Source organism: Poecilia reticulata, chromosome 17 (genome assembly GCF_904066995.2).
Source record: "Poecilia reticulata chromosome 17, P_reticulata-male-v2, whole genome shotgun sequence".
Lineage (NCBI taxonomy): Eukaryota > Metazoa > Chordata > Actinopteri > Cyprinodontiformes > Poeciliidae > Poecilia > Poecilia reticulata.
In genome coordinates this window covers 2540548-2556981 of record NC_088846.1, presented here as the reverse complement: position 1 = coordinate 2556981, position 16434 = coordinate 2540548, and the positions used below count along the sequence as shown (strand labels likewise).

Here is a 16434-nt window from a genome sequence, read left to right as displayed (position 1 = left end):
ATGAGTCAGAGCGGAGCCTCCGTTGACTTGAATGAGATTTTGTCGTTTTTCGCAATTTATGTCACCATTTTCACTCAGAATCCCACTAAAAATAATAGTGGGATCAAGCTGAACATTTTGATACCACTTTTGTGGGGGTGGATGCAGCGGTTTGAGCTGCGCATGATAGGTGTAGAACAATAGGTTCCTGCCATGCATTGCACGGGCAGGTCCCAATTAACAAAGAGCCACAAATAAATTATTTTGACTTACAGCCAACTACTCTTACATACAATCAGGAGTGAAAATAGGTGGGTACGGTAGGGTACTGCGTACAGTGGCGGAGCTAGACTTTTAAAGTTGGGGGGGCCAAGAGGGGGCCAGGACTACCTGGGGGGGGGGGGGCAAAATTTTAAATGTGTGTGTGCGCATATATATATATGTGTGTGTGTGTGTGTGTGTGTGTGTGTGTGTGTGTGTGTGTGTGTGTATAATTTAAAAAAAATAACCAAACTGAATATTTGGTTATTTTTTAAGCCCCTCTGTCATTTGACATGTTATAATTAACACATGGCGCACATGGAAACATGATAGACTTTACGCAAAGAGTTCATCACAGAGAAAACTAATATCAATCAAATAAAAGATCCTTCCTGAATATCATCTCATGGACACTGAACTAAATGCGTCTTTCTGACCGGGAGCTGACAGCGTGTTGAAGAGTTATGGACACATTGATTAGGAAGCTCTGTTTTGACAGGTAATTTGACAGGTAAAAAAAGTTCGGGTCGGACCAGAATTATTTGCCTGATGGTGGTTCGGGCTTCTAATGAGTTTACATTTAATGAGTTTGCAGCACACAGAGAAAACCTAAAGAGAATGTGATCTACTTATTATAGTTTAAGTAGAGGAATAACAGCTGACTGTTGAGAGAGGAAAGAAACTAAAGTGCAGATCCGTTAGGCAGAAACAAGCGCAGTGCGCTGGGCAATAAATGCGCATAAATGCTCCACCGTTACGCTCCAATTAATCACACATGAGATGACAAACGCCAAATATACAATATATAGTTACACTGATTACGTTAATGGTGTTTTAAAAACAAAACCAGTAAAAACTTAACTGAGTTAATATGTAAGATTCCCTCCTCGCCCTCGTCTTGATAAGAATAGAGAGCAGTTCGCTGGTTTCTGTCCAGAATGTGATCAAGCGCATCTGACCACTTGGTGCGCAGACAGTTTCAACTTTACGCACAGAGAACATCGTGGAGCTCATTATTAATCATACTAAGAACAATATCTGTCAGAGAATCATCTCTGATCTGGACGCTTTAACGGACCAGAGGCTTTGGAGCGTCTAGCGCACCTGATCCGCTTCTGCGGGGTTTTTCTCCCGCTGAGGGAAGTGAGTGCGAGATCAGGAAACGATCAGAGTTCTGTCGTCTTCTAATCACGTCATTTCGTGAAATGTTACCTGATTTTAAAAACGTTCTTGCAGAGAAATAGTAAATGTTTCGTTTGATGACTACAAATTGGAAATATTTTTTTTTTTTTTTTTTGACGGACAGCGAAAAAAAACTCTAGCGCCACCTCTGCTCCAAACTACGAACATTGTCGGCCCCTCTTCGGTTTTTTTCTCTTTTTTGCGGAGGATCAATAAATAACTTATTGGTGTTTTACCATCACCACCAGGTATGAAGTGCTTTAGCCTTTGAGTTGCACCACAGCGCAGCACAACTGAAACACCCAGAAGAATTTCAGCTTGTTTTTATGAGTATAAAGGAGGCTGGTATCGCGCCTGATAAAAATCTATTTATTTATGTCATCACATGGACTTATACAAAGTTTTATACATTTTCTTTTTATATATTTATTATTGTTTTTCTTCTTTAGATATTAGGTTGACTTAGAATAATTCCAAATAATGTACAGGAATGACCTGGTGCAATTACATGTCAATCATCAGGGGGGGCTACTGGGGGGGCCAATCAGATGACAGGGGGGGCACTGGCCCCCCCTCTGGCTCCGCCACTGACTGCGTACCCCTAAAAGATTTAGCGGGGTTACGCAGTACTTGCAAGAGAGGGGGAGCGGCTGTCTGCTGTAAAAAATCAATGCGTTCACTGTGTAGCTGTGAGTGCACCCACTAATCAGCCGTGACTAATTAGTTTTTCAAGAACAGTTTAAAACGCGACTTAATCAGTTAATAAATAGCTTTTTTCCCCGTTTCCTATTGTTTCTGAACTGTTATTGCTTTGCTAGAGCAGGAGTATAATACGTCAATCACGGAAGGTTTTGAGTCGATCTCGGTATTAGGTGACAAACTGAACACCGCCAGGACGCTGAGACCAGCACGTCCTCAGACTCGCTTATGAAAACGTTCGTAACTTTATTAAAGAACAATAAATAAAAAAATCAATAATCATAATAATAATCAACAAAATGTGTTCAAATTAATGACCCAACAAAAATAATAACCTCAGTAATGATTCAACAAGGTGTTGCGCAGTTCTGTGCGTTTCGGTTCCATTACCAAAATAACTATAGAGCAGGAGTTTAAAATGAACTAATCAACCACCGCTGTGTTCATGAGAGCGCTTATTAATAATCGCAAAATAAATATCAAGCCTGAAAACCTAATATCGTAATGGACTGAATGTTATGTTTTTAAGTAATCTGCTCTGCTTGCAGAGCGCAGGTGGTTGCTTTACAGCTGCTGCAGTTCTTGAAGGTTCAATAAACGACAAACTTGGATTAATTATCTCGTTCATCTGTGAGTATACGTCACAGCAAACATCAAACAAGCTAAATATGTTTCATTAAGTATTTAACAAACAAATGGCTTCTACCGCGATAATTATGTGAAATTAAATTACAGTAATTGTCTAATATTTAAAAATAATAGTTTAATGCTCTCTGGTATCTTGCTTTGAGCACAGAGTCTGAGAGGCTTTTCCTCTATCAAACAATTTTTTTTTGCCTCTTATTTAGTGGAAATTTTGATGTCGATGAGACTTAATGATAACCTTTTTCAACCTTTATAGCTCCACTGTTGAAAATGAGGGGCTAACATTCACAAATAACATTGAAATAAAATCCAGTCCAACATCTGGTTTGAGGTGATTCCTCTGGAACCTGTTGGAGGAAAAATATCCCAATTTCAGAAGATATGCTTTTAACTTAACAGAGCTCTGTGGTTCCTCCTATCAGTATGAGAGTCAGGGTGAGGAGGAACCATGTCAGGAAGATGAAGTGAAAGCTGCAGGATCTTCAGAACAAACAGGTCCTGAGGCTACTGATTATCAGTCTGTCTGGACACAGATATATATAACCAGTTGAAAAGCTAAAATGAATGATTATATGCCAGACTTGGAAAACTGGGATGTTCAGAATTTAGATCTCATGGCATCTCAAGGTGTCAACATTGCAGTGGGCTGAGGGAATACAGCTCTATTTTGTAGCAATTGTATCGCTTTGCAAAGAAATTCATCAGCACAGAAATTTTTGTCATAGTACCCCCAAGAATTTAAAACTACTTTCACCCCTGCATACACTGCAGCACTCCTCAATAACTACAATCCAGATTGCTGGTGAGGAATGCAAACCAGCCTCCATGAAGCCAGCAGATAATAGTGCGAGGCCGCTACACCAACAACATTCTAATAAACCCTCAACTGAAAGAAAATCCAGGATTTATGAATTGTCATTCTATGAGTTGTAAATGTTTGATGTCAACGTTTTTGTGGCCCAACTGACCAGGACTTCAGACTGAGACTAGCTTAAGTGTAATGTGAATACACTTAGAACCAAATATTCAGTGCCTGTTTTTCCTTAAATATCACAATGTTTTCCATCATATGGACACAGACTCATGGAACACTGAGAAACCCTTTGGTGCACAGCCAAGTAAGTGTGTGTTTCAGTGTGGCGGTACTGCTAAGTGTATGCATGTCCGCTTCATTTAACTTAGAATAATGTTATCAAAGCATGTTATTAAGTTTGTCTAACTGTGTGTGATACCAATTTTGCTCCATGGAAATGGTTCAAAGTTTCTACCGCTTCTTTGTCCCATCTCCACTGGGACAGTCGGAGCCAAAGCCACTCACTTTTTCACTCTTCAGTGGCAGGTTCTCAGAAGCTAGCTATATTTAGATATTTAGAGTAAACAAAATTAGAAACTGCATAATTAATTATATGGTTTCAGATTACTTGAGAGCTACCTCCTCTCCGCCCCCCGCTACCAATGACATTATTGCTAATATTTCTGTGAACATTTTGGTGTAGCTATACTTGATGTTCCATTCATCCATGGCTCACTGACATTGTTGAGTTTACCTGCTATGCGTAGCGCCACATGAAAAATCCTTCATCCTTGTTTGGGAGACAACACTGTGGCACTGCAGTATGTTTAGATGCTGCCTATGAACATCCACACTTTCAATAATCATGACCATTCTTTCTTCTTCTCTTTTTTTTTGCCGTTTTGTTTTGTCCAGAGTCTGTCTTCTTAAAGCTAGGTTTAAGGTTGATGCATTGGACTGTGCATGTCACTGTATTCTGTTCCAGTGGTGGAGAAAGTACTCAAAAAATTTACTTAAGTTAAAGTACAAATACACAGACAAAAATGTACTCAAGTAAAAGTAAAAGTACCACATTAACATTTTACTTAAGTAGAAGTAAAATAGTACTGGCTTTCAACAATATTTAAGTATTAAAAGTAAAAGTACTTGCTGACTGGATTACCTAATCGCTGATATCATTAAGTGTACCGATCGTCCATCCATCCATCCATTTTCTTCCGCTTATCCGGGGTCGGGTCACAGGGGCAGCAGCTTCAGAAGGGAGGCCCAGACTTCCCTCTCCCCAGCCACTTCTTCCAGCTCCTCCGGGGGAATCCCAAGGCGTTCCCAGGCCAGCCGAGAGACGTAATCCCTCCAGCGTGTCCTGGGTCTTCCCCGAGGCCTCTTTAATGGACAATGCCACAGATAAAGCATGTTTTTATTGTGTTTACTCTCTGTAACATAGTTTAGACTTAGATATGCGATTCTATGCATCATAATTTTAGGGAGGAAAACATCTTGTCTCCTGTCCTAACATAGCATGGACTTCACTTTTTTTGCCACTAGTGGCATTTATTTTTAAAGAAATCCAACTGCTACAGCCACGTAGCAGTGCTGTAGTCAAGCCCACCGAACCCGAGACCAAATCAAGAATAAGACCAGCGCCCCGCGCTACGTGACACAAAAAAATTAAGTGCACCTATCAAAATTGCTTCTCAAATAGATCTGAAAGATCCACATTCCCATAAAAACACCTAGATATTAAATACTTAGAGCTGAAATAAATTTAATCAGTATCAATTCAAACTCTTCTTCATTCTGTTTTGCTTTCATCTCTGTGCTACAATCCACAGAGGTCTCCTGCCATCCCTAAAAAAAAAATAACGCCCTGGGCGGTTGCCCATATTGCCCATGTAAGAAACCACAACTGTCTGCACCATTAAACATAGCAATTAACGGTAAACAACGCTCAACTATGAACACTGTCCAAGACGCAACAAGCAAGAAGTAACCAAGCAGAAGGAGCACTGTGACTGTTTTTATCCTCCCTCCTGCTGCAAAGTCTGCCACATGACAGGAGACGAAAACAAACAGCAATGAGCATGCTCTGCATTACATTCTTGTTTTATTTATTCACCAATTAAATAAAAATATATATATTTTAATGAAATAAAATAATAGCTACTGCAGTGTACGCAGAGCATTTCAAGTGCACAGAACGGCTCTCAGTGAGGCTTCAGTCCTCAGTAAAAATTTAGTAAAAATCCGTCCAGAAGAATCATAATGTCATATTACTATATTGCACATTGGTCACAGCGTTGTCCCATATATGCGACACCTCAGTCAACACCTACACACAATAATTCAGCCCATGAGTGACAACTTTTTTTCATCGCAGATGCACATGTGTCTCTGTGTGGCTAGCTTTGCTAACATCAGACCTTACCTTTCTTTAAGCTTTCCTTCCAAGTGACGCTAAAAGTTGGACAAAGTCCCCACCGTCTGGGAAAGCGAAGCGCTGCCTCTGATTTGACAATGCCAGTGGAAGCAACGTCCATTTATTATAGCTGCTCTTTTCCAAATTGTCCAGTTTGAGTAAAGGGTGGCAACCAATTACAAAATTCTGAGGTGCAGATCCCATAACAGAGCATGAAGCCAACATACAGGGGTGGTTTGATGCGATCAGTGGGTTACCTAGAGACCTAGGTTTATACATCATAGCTTTAACTACTAAAATTCTATGCATTTTGTCTATGGCATAGGCTTGTTGAAGGCAGTTAAGTGTTTGCATTTGCTTTTTCTGGTTTGTATTTTTTTCCCCCTCATGTAGCAACCCCTGAAGAAATCTGGTGCCTCCTAGGGGAAGCATGCTCCACACTGTAAAAAAAACAGGCATAGGACATTATCCAGAGCAAAACTAGAGGAACTACAGTCAGTCAGTGGGTGCATGAATGCTGTTAACAAAGATGCAGTAAGAGAAAAGAGGCATAGCAAGAGAGAAGAACTAATCCTACTTTGGCAAGTAAAAGTTCAACACTAGATAGGAGATGAAATAGTTTGATTGAATTTATAAAATATTGCAATTCAGATCCCAGAAAGCTCTTTTACTGTGGGGTTGTACATCATGTTGTCAGGTTTGATGGTCCCTGCTGATAAGCCTTTCCTACATTTCCTTAAATGGAAGTCTTGGTAATGCACCACAGACACAGAAGCTCAGCATCACAACAAAGGATTACATAAAATATTGTAGTACTTGTATGCATCTGCTTATCTCTGCTTTATTTCCCATACTGACTAGGCTGATCTGAGTTTAAGTGCGTTACTGTTCATTTACTTCGTTAACGAAAATCTGCATGCAGCGGTTGTGTGTTCTGGGGGGAATGTTTTTGTTTTAGTTCTGGATGCTCGCTGACTCTGGTGTGGACGTGTAAAGTTTGTCTGCATCGCCGTTAGAGCACATAAACTATCCAGTTGTACTCCTGCTCGGTGATTTTCATTAAAAGAAGATCAACATTATTCCCTCCTGGAGTGGTTATTATCCCTCACCTTTACAATCCATCCGTGGCCACTGTTAACAATATCTAAAGTAGGTAAAACCTTACTTCATACTGCGTGTACTGTATGTACAATTAATCAGCTGTTTCAATGCAGGCACATTCTTTTTCTTTTTTTTCAGTTTCAGCTAAAAGAACTCAACAGGTTGTCACAACAAAGGCCTGTGTTAGCTCCATTATTCAGCCATCTGTGTATGAAAGGACAGATCAGATCCTTCCTTTGGGTGTGGCACCATGTGACTGACGAGTCCCTGGCCTGCAAAGCCGAGTTTGTGTGCTTGGTTTCAGTCAGATCTGGATTATATTTATTGTCCTTTTCACACCAGTGGCTGATGTTGACATGGCAACATAACGTGTCTTGCAAAAGTATCCATACCCCTTGAACCTTGTCACATTTTGTCATTTTATATTTCAATGCATTTATAAGGATTTTATTTGATATTTCTTTCTACCTTTTGCTTCAGTCTATTACATAAAATCCATTAAAAATGCATTTGTTTGTGGTTGTAATGTGACAAAATGAGAAAAGGTTCAAGGCATATTTATACTTAATGAACTGGGATTGTTGTGCATTCTCCCATCTCCTGTGGATCAGCACTTGGCAGGTTGAGTGGACATGTTCTTGGCTGCTGTATGACTGTACACTATCATTCTGGAATAGAGGCCAGATATGAACAACAAATTGTGTTTAAATTGAGTTTAGCTTCAACTGTCATTAGAAAAGATATTTTTAAGACATGTTTAATGTAGCTTGTAAAAACCTTTCTTTTGGGTTTGAAAATCAATTACTGGCCCTCAGTAATCATGGCATCTTTAATCAGATATGTCCTGTACTTTTATGAAAAGCTCAGAAGGCTGGCCAGCTGGGGTTTCAAATTTAGTTTTTACATTTATGGAGTCTGCGGCCGGCAGTGGGGGACTGTATGCTCATGCCTGAGCTAGTCTAGTTGTACATGTTGAGAGTAAATGCTTGTGTGTATGTGATCGCAGTGAGCCGAGTCTTCAGAGCTGCTTACCATAATACCTTTTCATACTCCTTCCGTCTTCAATCTCTTTATAGAACACAGACAAGACTTACTGACACATACACACACACACACACACACACACACACGCACACACACAAACACACACACACACACACACACACACACACACCACATGCACTAACACCAATACACGACACACTCCATCTGGAGAGGATAATATGTCCTTCTGTTTCAGGATTCACAGTGTTTGGGAGAAAGAGAACTGAAGCTAAGATAGGCACATCCCGCCCCCTTCCTATCCTACGCTCCAGCCTCACTCAAAACCCATTGCCATTTGTGTGTGATGTACATTTGCTTAGTCACACGCCTACATACACACACACACACGCACGCATACACACGCACACACCCACACACTTGGTTTAAAAAACCACACACTCTTTCACACACACAAACAGGTTGCACAGATCTGTGCACAATCTAAGGGGTGTGACAGAATATTCCTGCAGAGGACAGGCCTACGCTAACAGAGAAAGCTCTGAGGTTGTTCTGTGATTAAAGGTGTAGCAAACAGAGATGAGAAAGAAACATAAGAAGAGAGAGAGAGCAGACAGAAAGTGAGAGAGGTAGAGTCTAAGCCACATTTAGACTCAGGGCAAATACAAGATGTACATGTGGGCCAGATTGGTGCAGAAAGTGATAAAAAGCTTTCTTTCAGCCTTTATGGCTATCCAACAAACTCCTGGGAGACCACGACTCAGAGGAATTTAGTCTCAGGAAAGCAGAAACTCCAAATCTGCGCGTCTAATCTAAGGAGAGACAGATTTTCACCAGCAGATCGGATCGTCCCAGTCGCTCTGGCTCTGTGTCGCTGACACTTTGTCTTAGACTAGAGTTGCCTTCCACTCCTGCTAGGGGGGATGAGAGCCCTCAAAAAGCTGTGGAGAGGTTTGACGGACGACCTGACAGCACAAAGCAGACGATGAAAGCAGGGATGAGAGCAGCCACAAGCTGAGGATCACCAAGAGAGGGAGAACCTCAGAGTGGCTGAGAAGAAGAGGGTGAGGAAGACTTAAACAGAGTAGTCAAAAGAAAAGATGAGTGTGCCGGCGAACTATGGCTTTTTTTACTCTGTGGAGCGGAGTATAACTGTGCGGAGTGGACACATTCGGGGCTCGCCGTGCGCTGTCAACAGGCCCATAGACATCATACACAAACGCAGGCGGTAATTAAGAGCTACTTCACTTCCTCTCACTCACTTCTTTTTATCTTCCTTCTTTTCCGTCTGGTTTCTGTGATTTGTGTATGAATAGATGCTCCAGCTGGCTATGAGAGGTTGCACATGGTTCTGTTTGTAAAAAAGGCACCTCTTGAGGTCAAAGGTCATTTTGTCTTTAAAAATATCACTCCCATTTGATGTGGCCGAGAAACTCATTAATTCTTCATGACAGTTTCATTAACAGGGACACAAACTTTCTATTTTTTTGTTATGACACTTTCAGAAGTTGTGGTCACACTTCCGACAATAGCAGCAATAAGCAATAGCAGAGCTAATTGCTTATTTTGCGCTTTTGCTAATTTTGAAAACGTTTAGCACCCTTAGCTTCAGCTAAATTATTTTTTCCAGATAAATTCTGAAGCACTAATTTACTTGGCTGTTGTGTAAAGTTTCTGTTGGATAAAGTTCCACATCTGTGTTGAAGTTTTAGTTATCGATTGTTAATAATTCTTCATGTTAACTGCTTGTTTTGAAGCAGACAAAGACTGTTGACACAGTCATTGAGTTTCCTTTCCTCATGTTCCCTAACTATTTCAAACAAAAAATGTAAAGAAACAAAATAAAGCACGGACATTAGAAAACAAAATGAAACATAAATATGTTTCTAAGAGTCAATATTAATTTGGTGCTTGGGGGTTGTAGTCCTTCAAGGGCACATATAATTTCAATTTAAGTTAGCACTTTAGCATTAGCTTCCGCTATCTACCATAACACTGCAGCCTTCGCTTGAAACACTGTTTCTTCAGAACATAGTTAAAAAATATTTTTTTAAGAGGGAATGCAATAAGAAGCTAGAGGACTGTTCCCCAGATTGTTTTACAGATAATGTGCAATAATCTTTGTATTTAACGTTGTGCTTGATGCATGAACAGGAAGGGAGTTTTTTTGTGTTTCTAATGTTTTAAAGACTGAATTTCTTACATTTCTTGCCTTCCGTGGGGTTCAAACTTTTTTTTCCACTTTTTATATAACATCTACAAACTGCGGACTTTTATCGGCTGCAAAACTTACAAAAACATCCGTTAGTCCTTATCAGATATTTCACATCAGCATTTCCCAAAATAATTATTTGCCGTGTTTCCTCTTAAAGACCTGAATGATGACCTCCAGATTATTCTCCGTTTAGTTTTTTTAATTGCTATTATAAGAAACTTAACATTTTATTTTCATTTTTATATCATTCCACATTTGTTGCTATTAGGAAATATGTTTGAATAGTGTTTGATTTTACATAAAAACATGCAGGATCCCTTCTTGTTAGCTGTAATTTGATCCATTGTGCTGTGGCTAAACCTTTGTTTCAGTTGTATCATGTAACTATAGATACCATAAACAAAATACTGCACAAAAAACTTTAATAAATCTCAAACAAGCATAGAGACAGAAACAGAGAAGCTATGCAACAACAAGAATACATTCCATGACCTCGCTAAAGAAGAAGATAGCAACTTGTTACTTTATAAGGATTTTCAGCTGATATTGCTGCTATAAAAAATACTTGCTGTTGTGTATTTAAAGTCGATGCAACAGTGATTTCATATCCCAGACCACTTCATGTTAAGTTGTTGTTTAAGGCTTGATTAATAATGCCTCCAGGGAAGTTGAGATGTAGCGATACACTTGCACTCTGTTCCTCTGCCCACTTTTTTAAGCTGCTTCTGTTTATCAGATTTGTTGCAAAATGTTTGTTATTTAAAGGTTAGCCGTACCTTCTTTATTTTGAACAACCCAAATACAAAACCCTTCCAAAGTCTTTCCCTCTGAACAAAACTGTAGAGATTGTTGGATGGGAAAGTCTCTATGCACCATGTTAGACAGCATGCTAATCAAACAGATCTATGTCATTATGAACAGCATTGTGCCTCAGACTGGTCTAAACATCATACAAAGAACGTCTTTGTTTAGCATGTCTCACAACAATGAATGAAAAACCAATAAGATTAAAGTAAAATGTTGATCTTCATGCAAGAATCCAGTGCAAACTTTACTTTAGATAACATTTACATTAAAAGTTTGTTCAACATATTTTGGTCACACTTTAAAATGACTTGAAGTTGAACAACTTGGTAAAAGTAAGACCGTGTTGATGCCAAAAAAACAGTCAAAGTGCAGTACTTTGATCCTCCATGTCATTTTGCTAATGCTTTCAGACCTAGCACAGCACTAGCTGTCATGCATAGTGGTGGTAGCACCATGCTGTGGGATTGTCCTGTAACAACATTGCACAGAATGGATGAAAAAATGCAGGAGAACTTCATCCAAGTTCTTCAAACAACACAGAAAAATATTTTGTTTTAACAAAAGCTGTTAAGTCACAGAAATGTCCAGCCAAAGTTAGCCCTGGCTAACTGTGGCTGGTGCATCTTGATAAGGAATTTTAAACCAGCTATTAGTGTGAATGTGTAATTTTGAGGGCTGCACAGTGGTGCAGTTGGTAGAGCTGTTGCCTTGCAGCAAGAAGGTTCTGGGTTCGATTCCCAGCCCCGGTCTTTCTGCATGGAGTATGCATGTTCTCCCTGTGCATGCGTGGGTGTTCTCCGGTTTCCTCCCACAGTCCAAAAAAACATGACTGTCAGGTTAATTGGTCTGTCTAAGTGTGAGTGTGTGTGTGCATGGTTGTTTGTCCTGTGTGTCTCTGTGTTGCCCTGCGACAGACTGGCGACCTGTCCAGGGTGACCCCGCCTCTCGCCTGGAACGTTAGCTGGAGATGGGCACCAGCAACCCTCCCGACCCCACTAAGGGACAAGGGCGTCAAGAAAATGGATGGATGGATGGATGGATGTAATTTTGAACATTTGTGGATTAGGGAACAATTAATTTAGACTTCATTGTGCACCAATTCTTAAGTGTACGTGCATGGTTGTTTGTTCTGTTTGTCTCTGTGTTGCCCTGCGACAGACTGGTGACCTGTGCAAGGTGCATCCCGCCTCTTGCCCGGAATGTTAGCTGGAGATGGGCACCAGCAACCCTCCCGGCCCCACTAGGGACAAGGGTATATAGAAAATGGATGGATGTGTAACAATTCTGGTTTTTAAAACAAGTCAAAGTTGCATGATGTATAAAACTGTTTTTTTTTTATTACAGAAAGCCAAAAATAAATGTGCCGTTTGTGCCCACAGTGAGTTAATGAATCTGTATACCATAAAAAACATACTGCTCTTATGTAGAGAAGTTTAGTCCTGATTAAGCTTGCAGATGTTTTCCTTAGAACAATATCTAAACACTTTACTCCTCTAGTGGGGTGCAATTCCCTTCTAGGCAATAATGAACAGCACATCCACAGTCTGTTTATCCATCAACTTTTTGTGCTGAAACCCATAAAGAGACATTTTGCAGCTCTGACACTGATGGACATTTTGAAAACAAAAAACAAAAACATAAAATGTAGTTTTCTTAACAAACCAGACAGCAGGGGCACAGTATAGAGGGAAAAGTGATGACAATTCTTGTGGAGGGCCCCCTGTTGGTCAGGGCCCTCCACATTTAATTATTTATTTTTTGTTCATAGAAATAAAATAAAAAAATCGGGGCCCTGTTAGTTACAAAATCAAGCATATTGTATTTTCAAAGATTGTTTTTAGCAGTAAAAATTTAATGTCCCCACTCCCAGATCAAAAAACACATCCATATTTGCCCTGAACACCCTCTATCTGCGTTAAATGGTTCGTTCCTGCTTGGATCGCTTGAGAGTGACGCTGTTCAGCAGCAGTCAGTGGAAGACACGAATGATTGTGGCAGTTACTATGCTAAGAAAAGTTAGAAAATCACGTTTTCAAGAAAAAGAGAGGGAGAGAGAGAAAAAGGCAAGAGTGTTTATAACCCAGTTCTTCTCCAAGAGAGGTGAGTAGACCGTGTGAGATTATCAACCATTTAGCATAATTAGCTTAGCTACAAACTACTGTTTACCTCCTTTTCACTAGCATTTAATGAATTAAGAAAACAAATTACCAACATATTCATATATTTAACTTGTCACTTTTACTTTTTACCACTTAACAGATGAGTCAGTCAGCAGCAGCTCTAACCCACGTCCCTCCTAACCTGTCCTCTACTGAGTGAAATTAAAGCTGCAGTATATAAATATTTTTTTCACATATTTTTTAAAACTCACTATGTTGTGACAGTATGGTATGAGAAGTAATCTGTGAAAAATATTTTTCCTCTGCCTTCTCTCAGGGCAGTGACAATCACAATCTCATGTGGTGCTGCTCATCCTTCCTCCCCCTCGATTTGTGCCATGCTGCAGCTAGCATAGCACAGAGCTGTGCATATTTAAACGGTGAATGCTCAGTTTAGTTAGCACCAGGGGTGAAAGTAGTTTTAAGTTCTTGGGGGTGCTATGACAAAAGTATATTATATATATATTAGGGGTGTATTGATACAATAATTTCATGATATGATTTACGATATTCTGGTCACAATACGATATGTATCACGATATTTGTTGAGCGATACAATTCGATACGATTCAGTGCATTTTTACGATTTTCTGAAAGATTTTAGAAGGACAGTGATTTTAGTGACATTTTGTGTTCCACAGACTTGAATTTAGTTAACTGAAAACTGATTAAAAGCACCAACTACACAATACCTGACTCTGATTGGACAATCTAACAGTCTGCAGCTGGACAAAATGAATCAAAAATGCAGTGAGAGAATTAGTTTCTGTCATTTAATTCATGTGGATTTGACATAAAACTCAAAAGTTTAAACAGTAATCCAGGAGCAGAGTGGGGAGATTATCAGCCTCTGTAGACTCTCAATATGCAAATGATTGATTGCACTTATGTTTTCTCTTTTGGACACTGTGGCTGCATTTTGGAGTAAAAATGCAGCCACAAATGCAGTCTTTTGGAGTATGGGGGAAAAGGCGTTTCCACCTGGGCTCCCGGAGTTAGCCGTGGCTGTAAGCTGCTTTCTTCTAACTGTTAAAGTAGTGGCTCCGCCTCACCCCGTAGTGATCGACTCCCTGCAGCCACGCAGCGCCGCTATTCCCCTGCTTGGATCTCTGAGTAGCTGCCTCTCAGACTGCCAGGATCTCATAGTTCTCTCAGTCTCTGATACCCTTTGTCTGTTGCTAATAAAAATGATCGATCAGCCATTGTTACCATGGAAATCCTCACTGCGCGGCGGATTCCGGCTGGGGTTTGTCCTCTTCGTCTTCCTGCTCAAAACACAGCGCCGTGCGCGCCCGCTCCGGATGTTATCAACCTATGTTCATTCTTCAGGTAATCCCTTATATACAGAACAGAAACCGCCAAGCTAAAAACTAATTATGAAGTGAATGCTACCAGTCCAAATTTGCATTAATTTCGCGATCTCACTGCTTTTACAACTGCTCCGTTCGCGCCGCTACTCCTTTCCGCTACTCCTTTCTGTTTCTCCGTTCCGCTTCTTTCACTTGCGCAACTTTACTTCGTTTCTCAGCAACAATACAGCCCGTCGTTATTTATTGAAGATTATACATTTCCAAAAACACAGGAATCTAATGTTTCGTTTCGTTTTGTATGTTTGGAAGCTCATTCCCTCTCACATAATCGGAAAAGCCGGGGAATGGCGGCGCTTTTGACATTTCTCTGACATTCGGAAAAATATGGTTTACTAATTTTAGCATAACTCCGGTTATACTTGGCCTATTAACACAATTTAAAAACTGGTGTGTAGTTTATAATGTGCACTTTAAGCTCAAGTTGAAAGTGAGACTGAGGGAGGCGGAGTCTTGCTGCTACGCCGTAACAAACTAGAGGTTAAATAGAACCATAAGGCTATGGACCCCTATGGTTTAACGGATCGATACTCGCGGATGAAAAATCGATACTTTCCTAGGGTGGAAAATATCGATATATATCGCCGAATCGATTTATTTATACAGCCCCTAATATATATTGACGAAACACCGGTGTTACGTCAATCCGCGTTTCCCCATCAGATACGGTTCCCCCTGCGTCTCCTTACCACTCCGCCACGCCCACGCGGCAAAATACGCGCATGCTCGTGATGAGCACTGAGAAAACACCCGCGTAAGGAACAACATGTTTCGGCAAAGTTGTCACTTTCTTCACGTTTTTGCGGGAAACAAATAGTAATAATACTAATAACAATAATACTAAAAAATAATAGTAACGATAAATACATATATGTCATATATATTATAATTATTATAAATATATAGGCCTCGGGGAAGACCCAGGACACGCTGGAGGGATTACGTCTCTCGGCTGGCCTGGGAACGCCTTGGGATTCCCCCGGAGGAGCTGGAAGAAGTGGCTGGGGAGAGGGAAGTCTGGGCCTCCCTTCTGAAGCTGCTGCCAGGGCAATGCATTTTAATGCTCAATATTACCCATACCGTGCCCCCCACTGTAAAACAAGGGGAATGGTATCTGATGGCCATATTTCGCCCATCAGATACCGTTCCCCTTGTTTTACAGTGGGGGAACCCTATTTGATGGCCATATTTCGCCCATCAGATACCGTTCCCCTTGTTTAACAGTGGGGGTGTTTACTCAATATTCACACTGCTGACGTTGGCATGCACACTTTAATGGTCGCCATCAACCGTTAACACTCCTCCTCACACAACCGAATCCCCAGAACCCCCGCTCTAGTCCCCCTTCCCACTACCTTACATCTCACACATGCGCAGTATGCTACTTACAACTTAACAATCTCCCCTCTTTCTTTAAAGAACACATAAGCTAAAATAACATTCGGTAGTAGCATTTTAACTTTACTTATTTTAGCTCCATTTACTTGAACTTAACTTATGTAAGGAACAGTAGTGTTTTTGTTTGTTTGTTTTAATCTTTAAGTTGCCATTTCCCTTCACTTAGGGCTCTCAGAAGTCCAAGGGCAGATACCCCCACTTTTGTTAAGCAGTTAGCAAGTTGGTTAAAAATGTATTGACATCAGTTTCCAACCCTGGAGGTCTATCAATCAGAACTGATGGCAGGTTTGGGTTTTGACCAAAAACAAGTTGATAAGGACTGTAGCCATGTACATTGTGCATGCTGTTTTTTGCCATCAAAGCCCAGTCCAGGGCTATTTTCCAGTCACATGTGTTGTCTCTCTTTACCT

The 16434-nt window shown here is 40.4% G+C and overlaps 1 protein-coding gene across 6 annotated transcripts in view; it reads left to right on the top strand.

The window, feature by feature from the left end:
- The window catches only part of pde4ca (phosphodiesterase 4C, cAMP-specific a), a 151327-nt gene that overhangs the window by 92825 nt on the left and 42068 nt on the right, over positions 1–16434 (top strand). The window contains exon 1 of one of the 6 annotated variants that reach the window (XM_017310109.2): positions 8789–9306. The exons of the other annotated variants lie outside the window; for them this stretch is intronic. Coding sequence (XP_017165598.1) covers positions 9179–9306 — 128 coding nt within the window. The 5' untranslated portion in view covers positions 8789–9178. Of the gene's footprint in view, positions 1–8788; positions 9307–16434 lie in introns of those variants that run through there. 6 annotated transcript variants of the gene reach the window in all.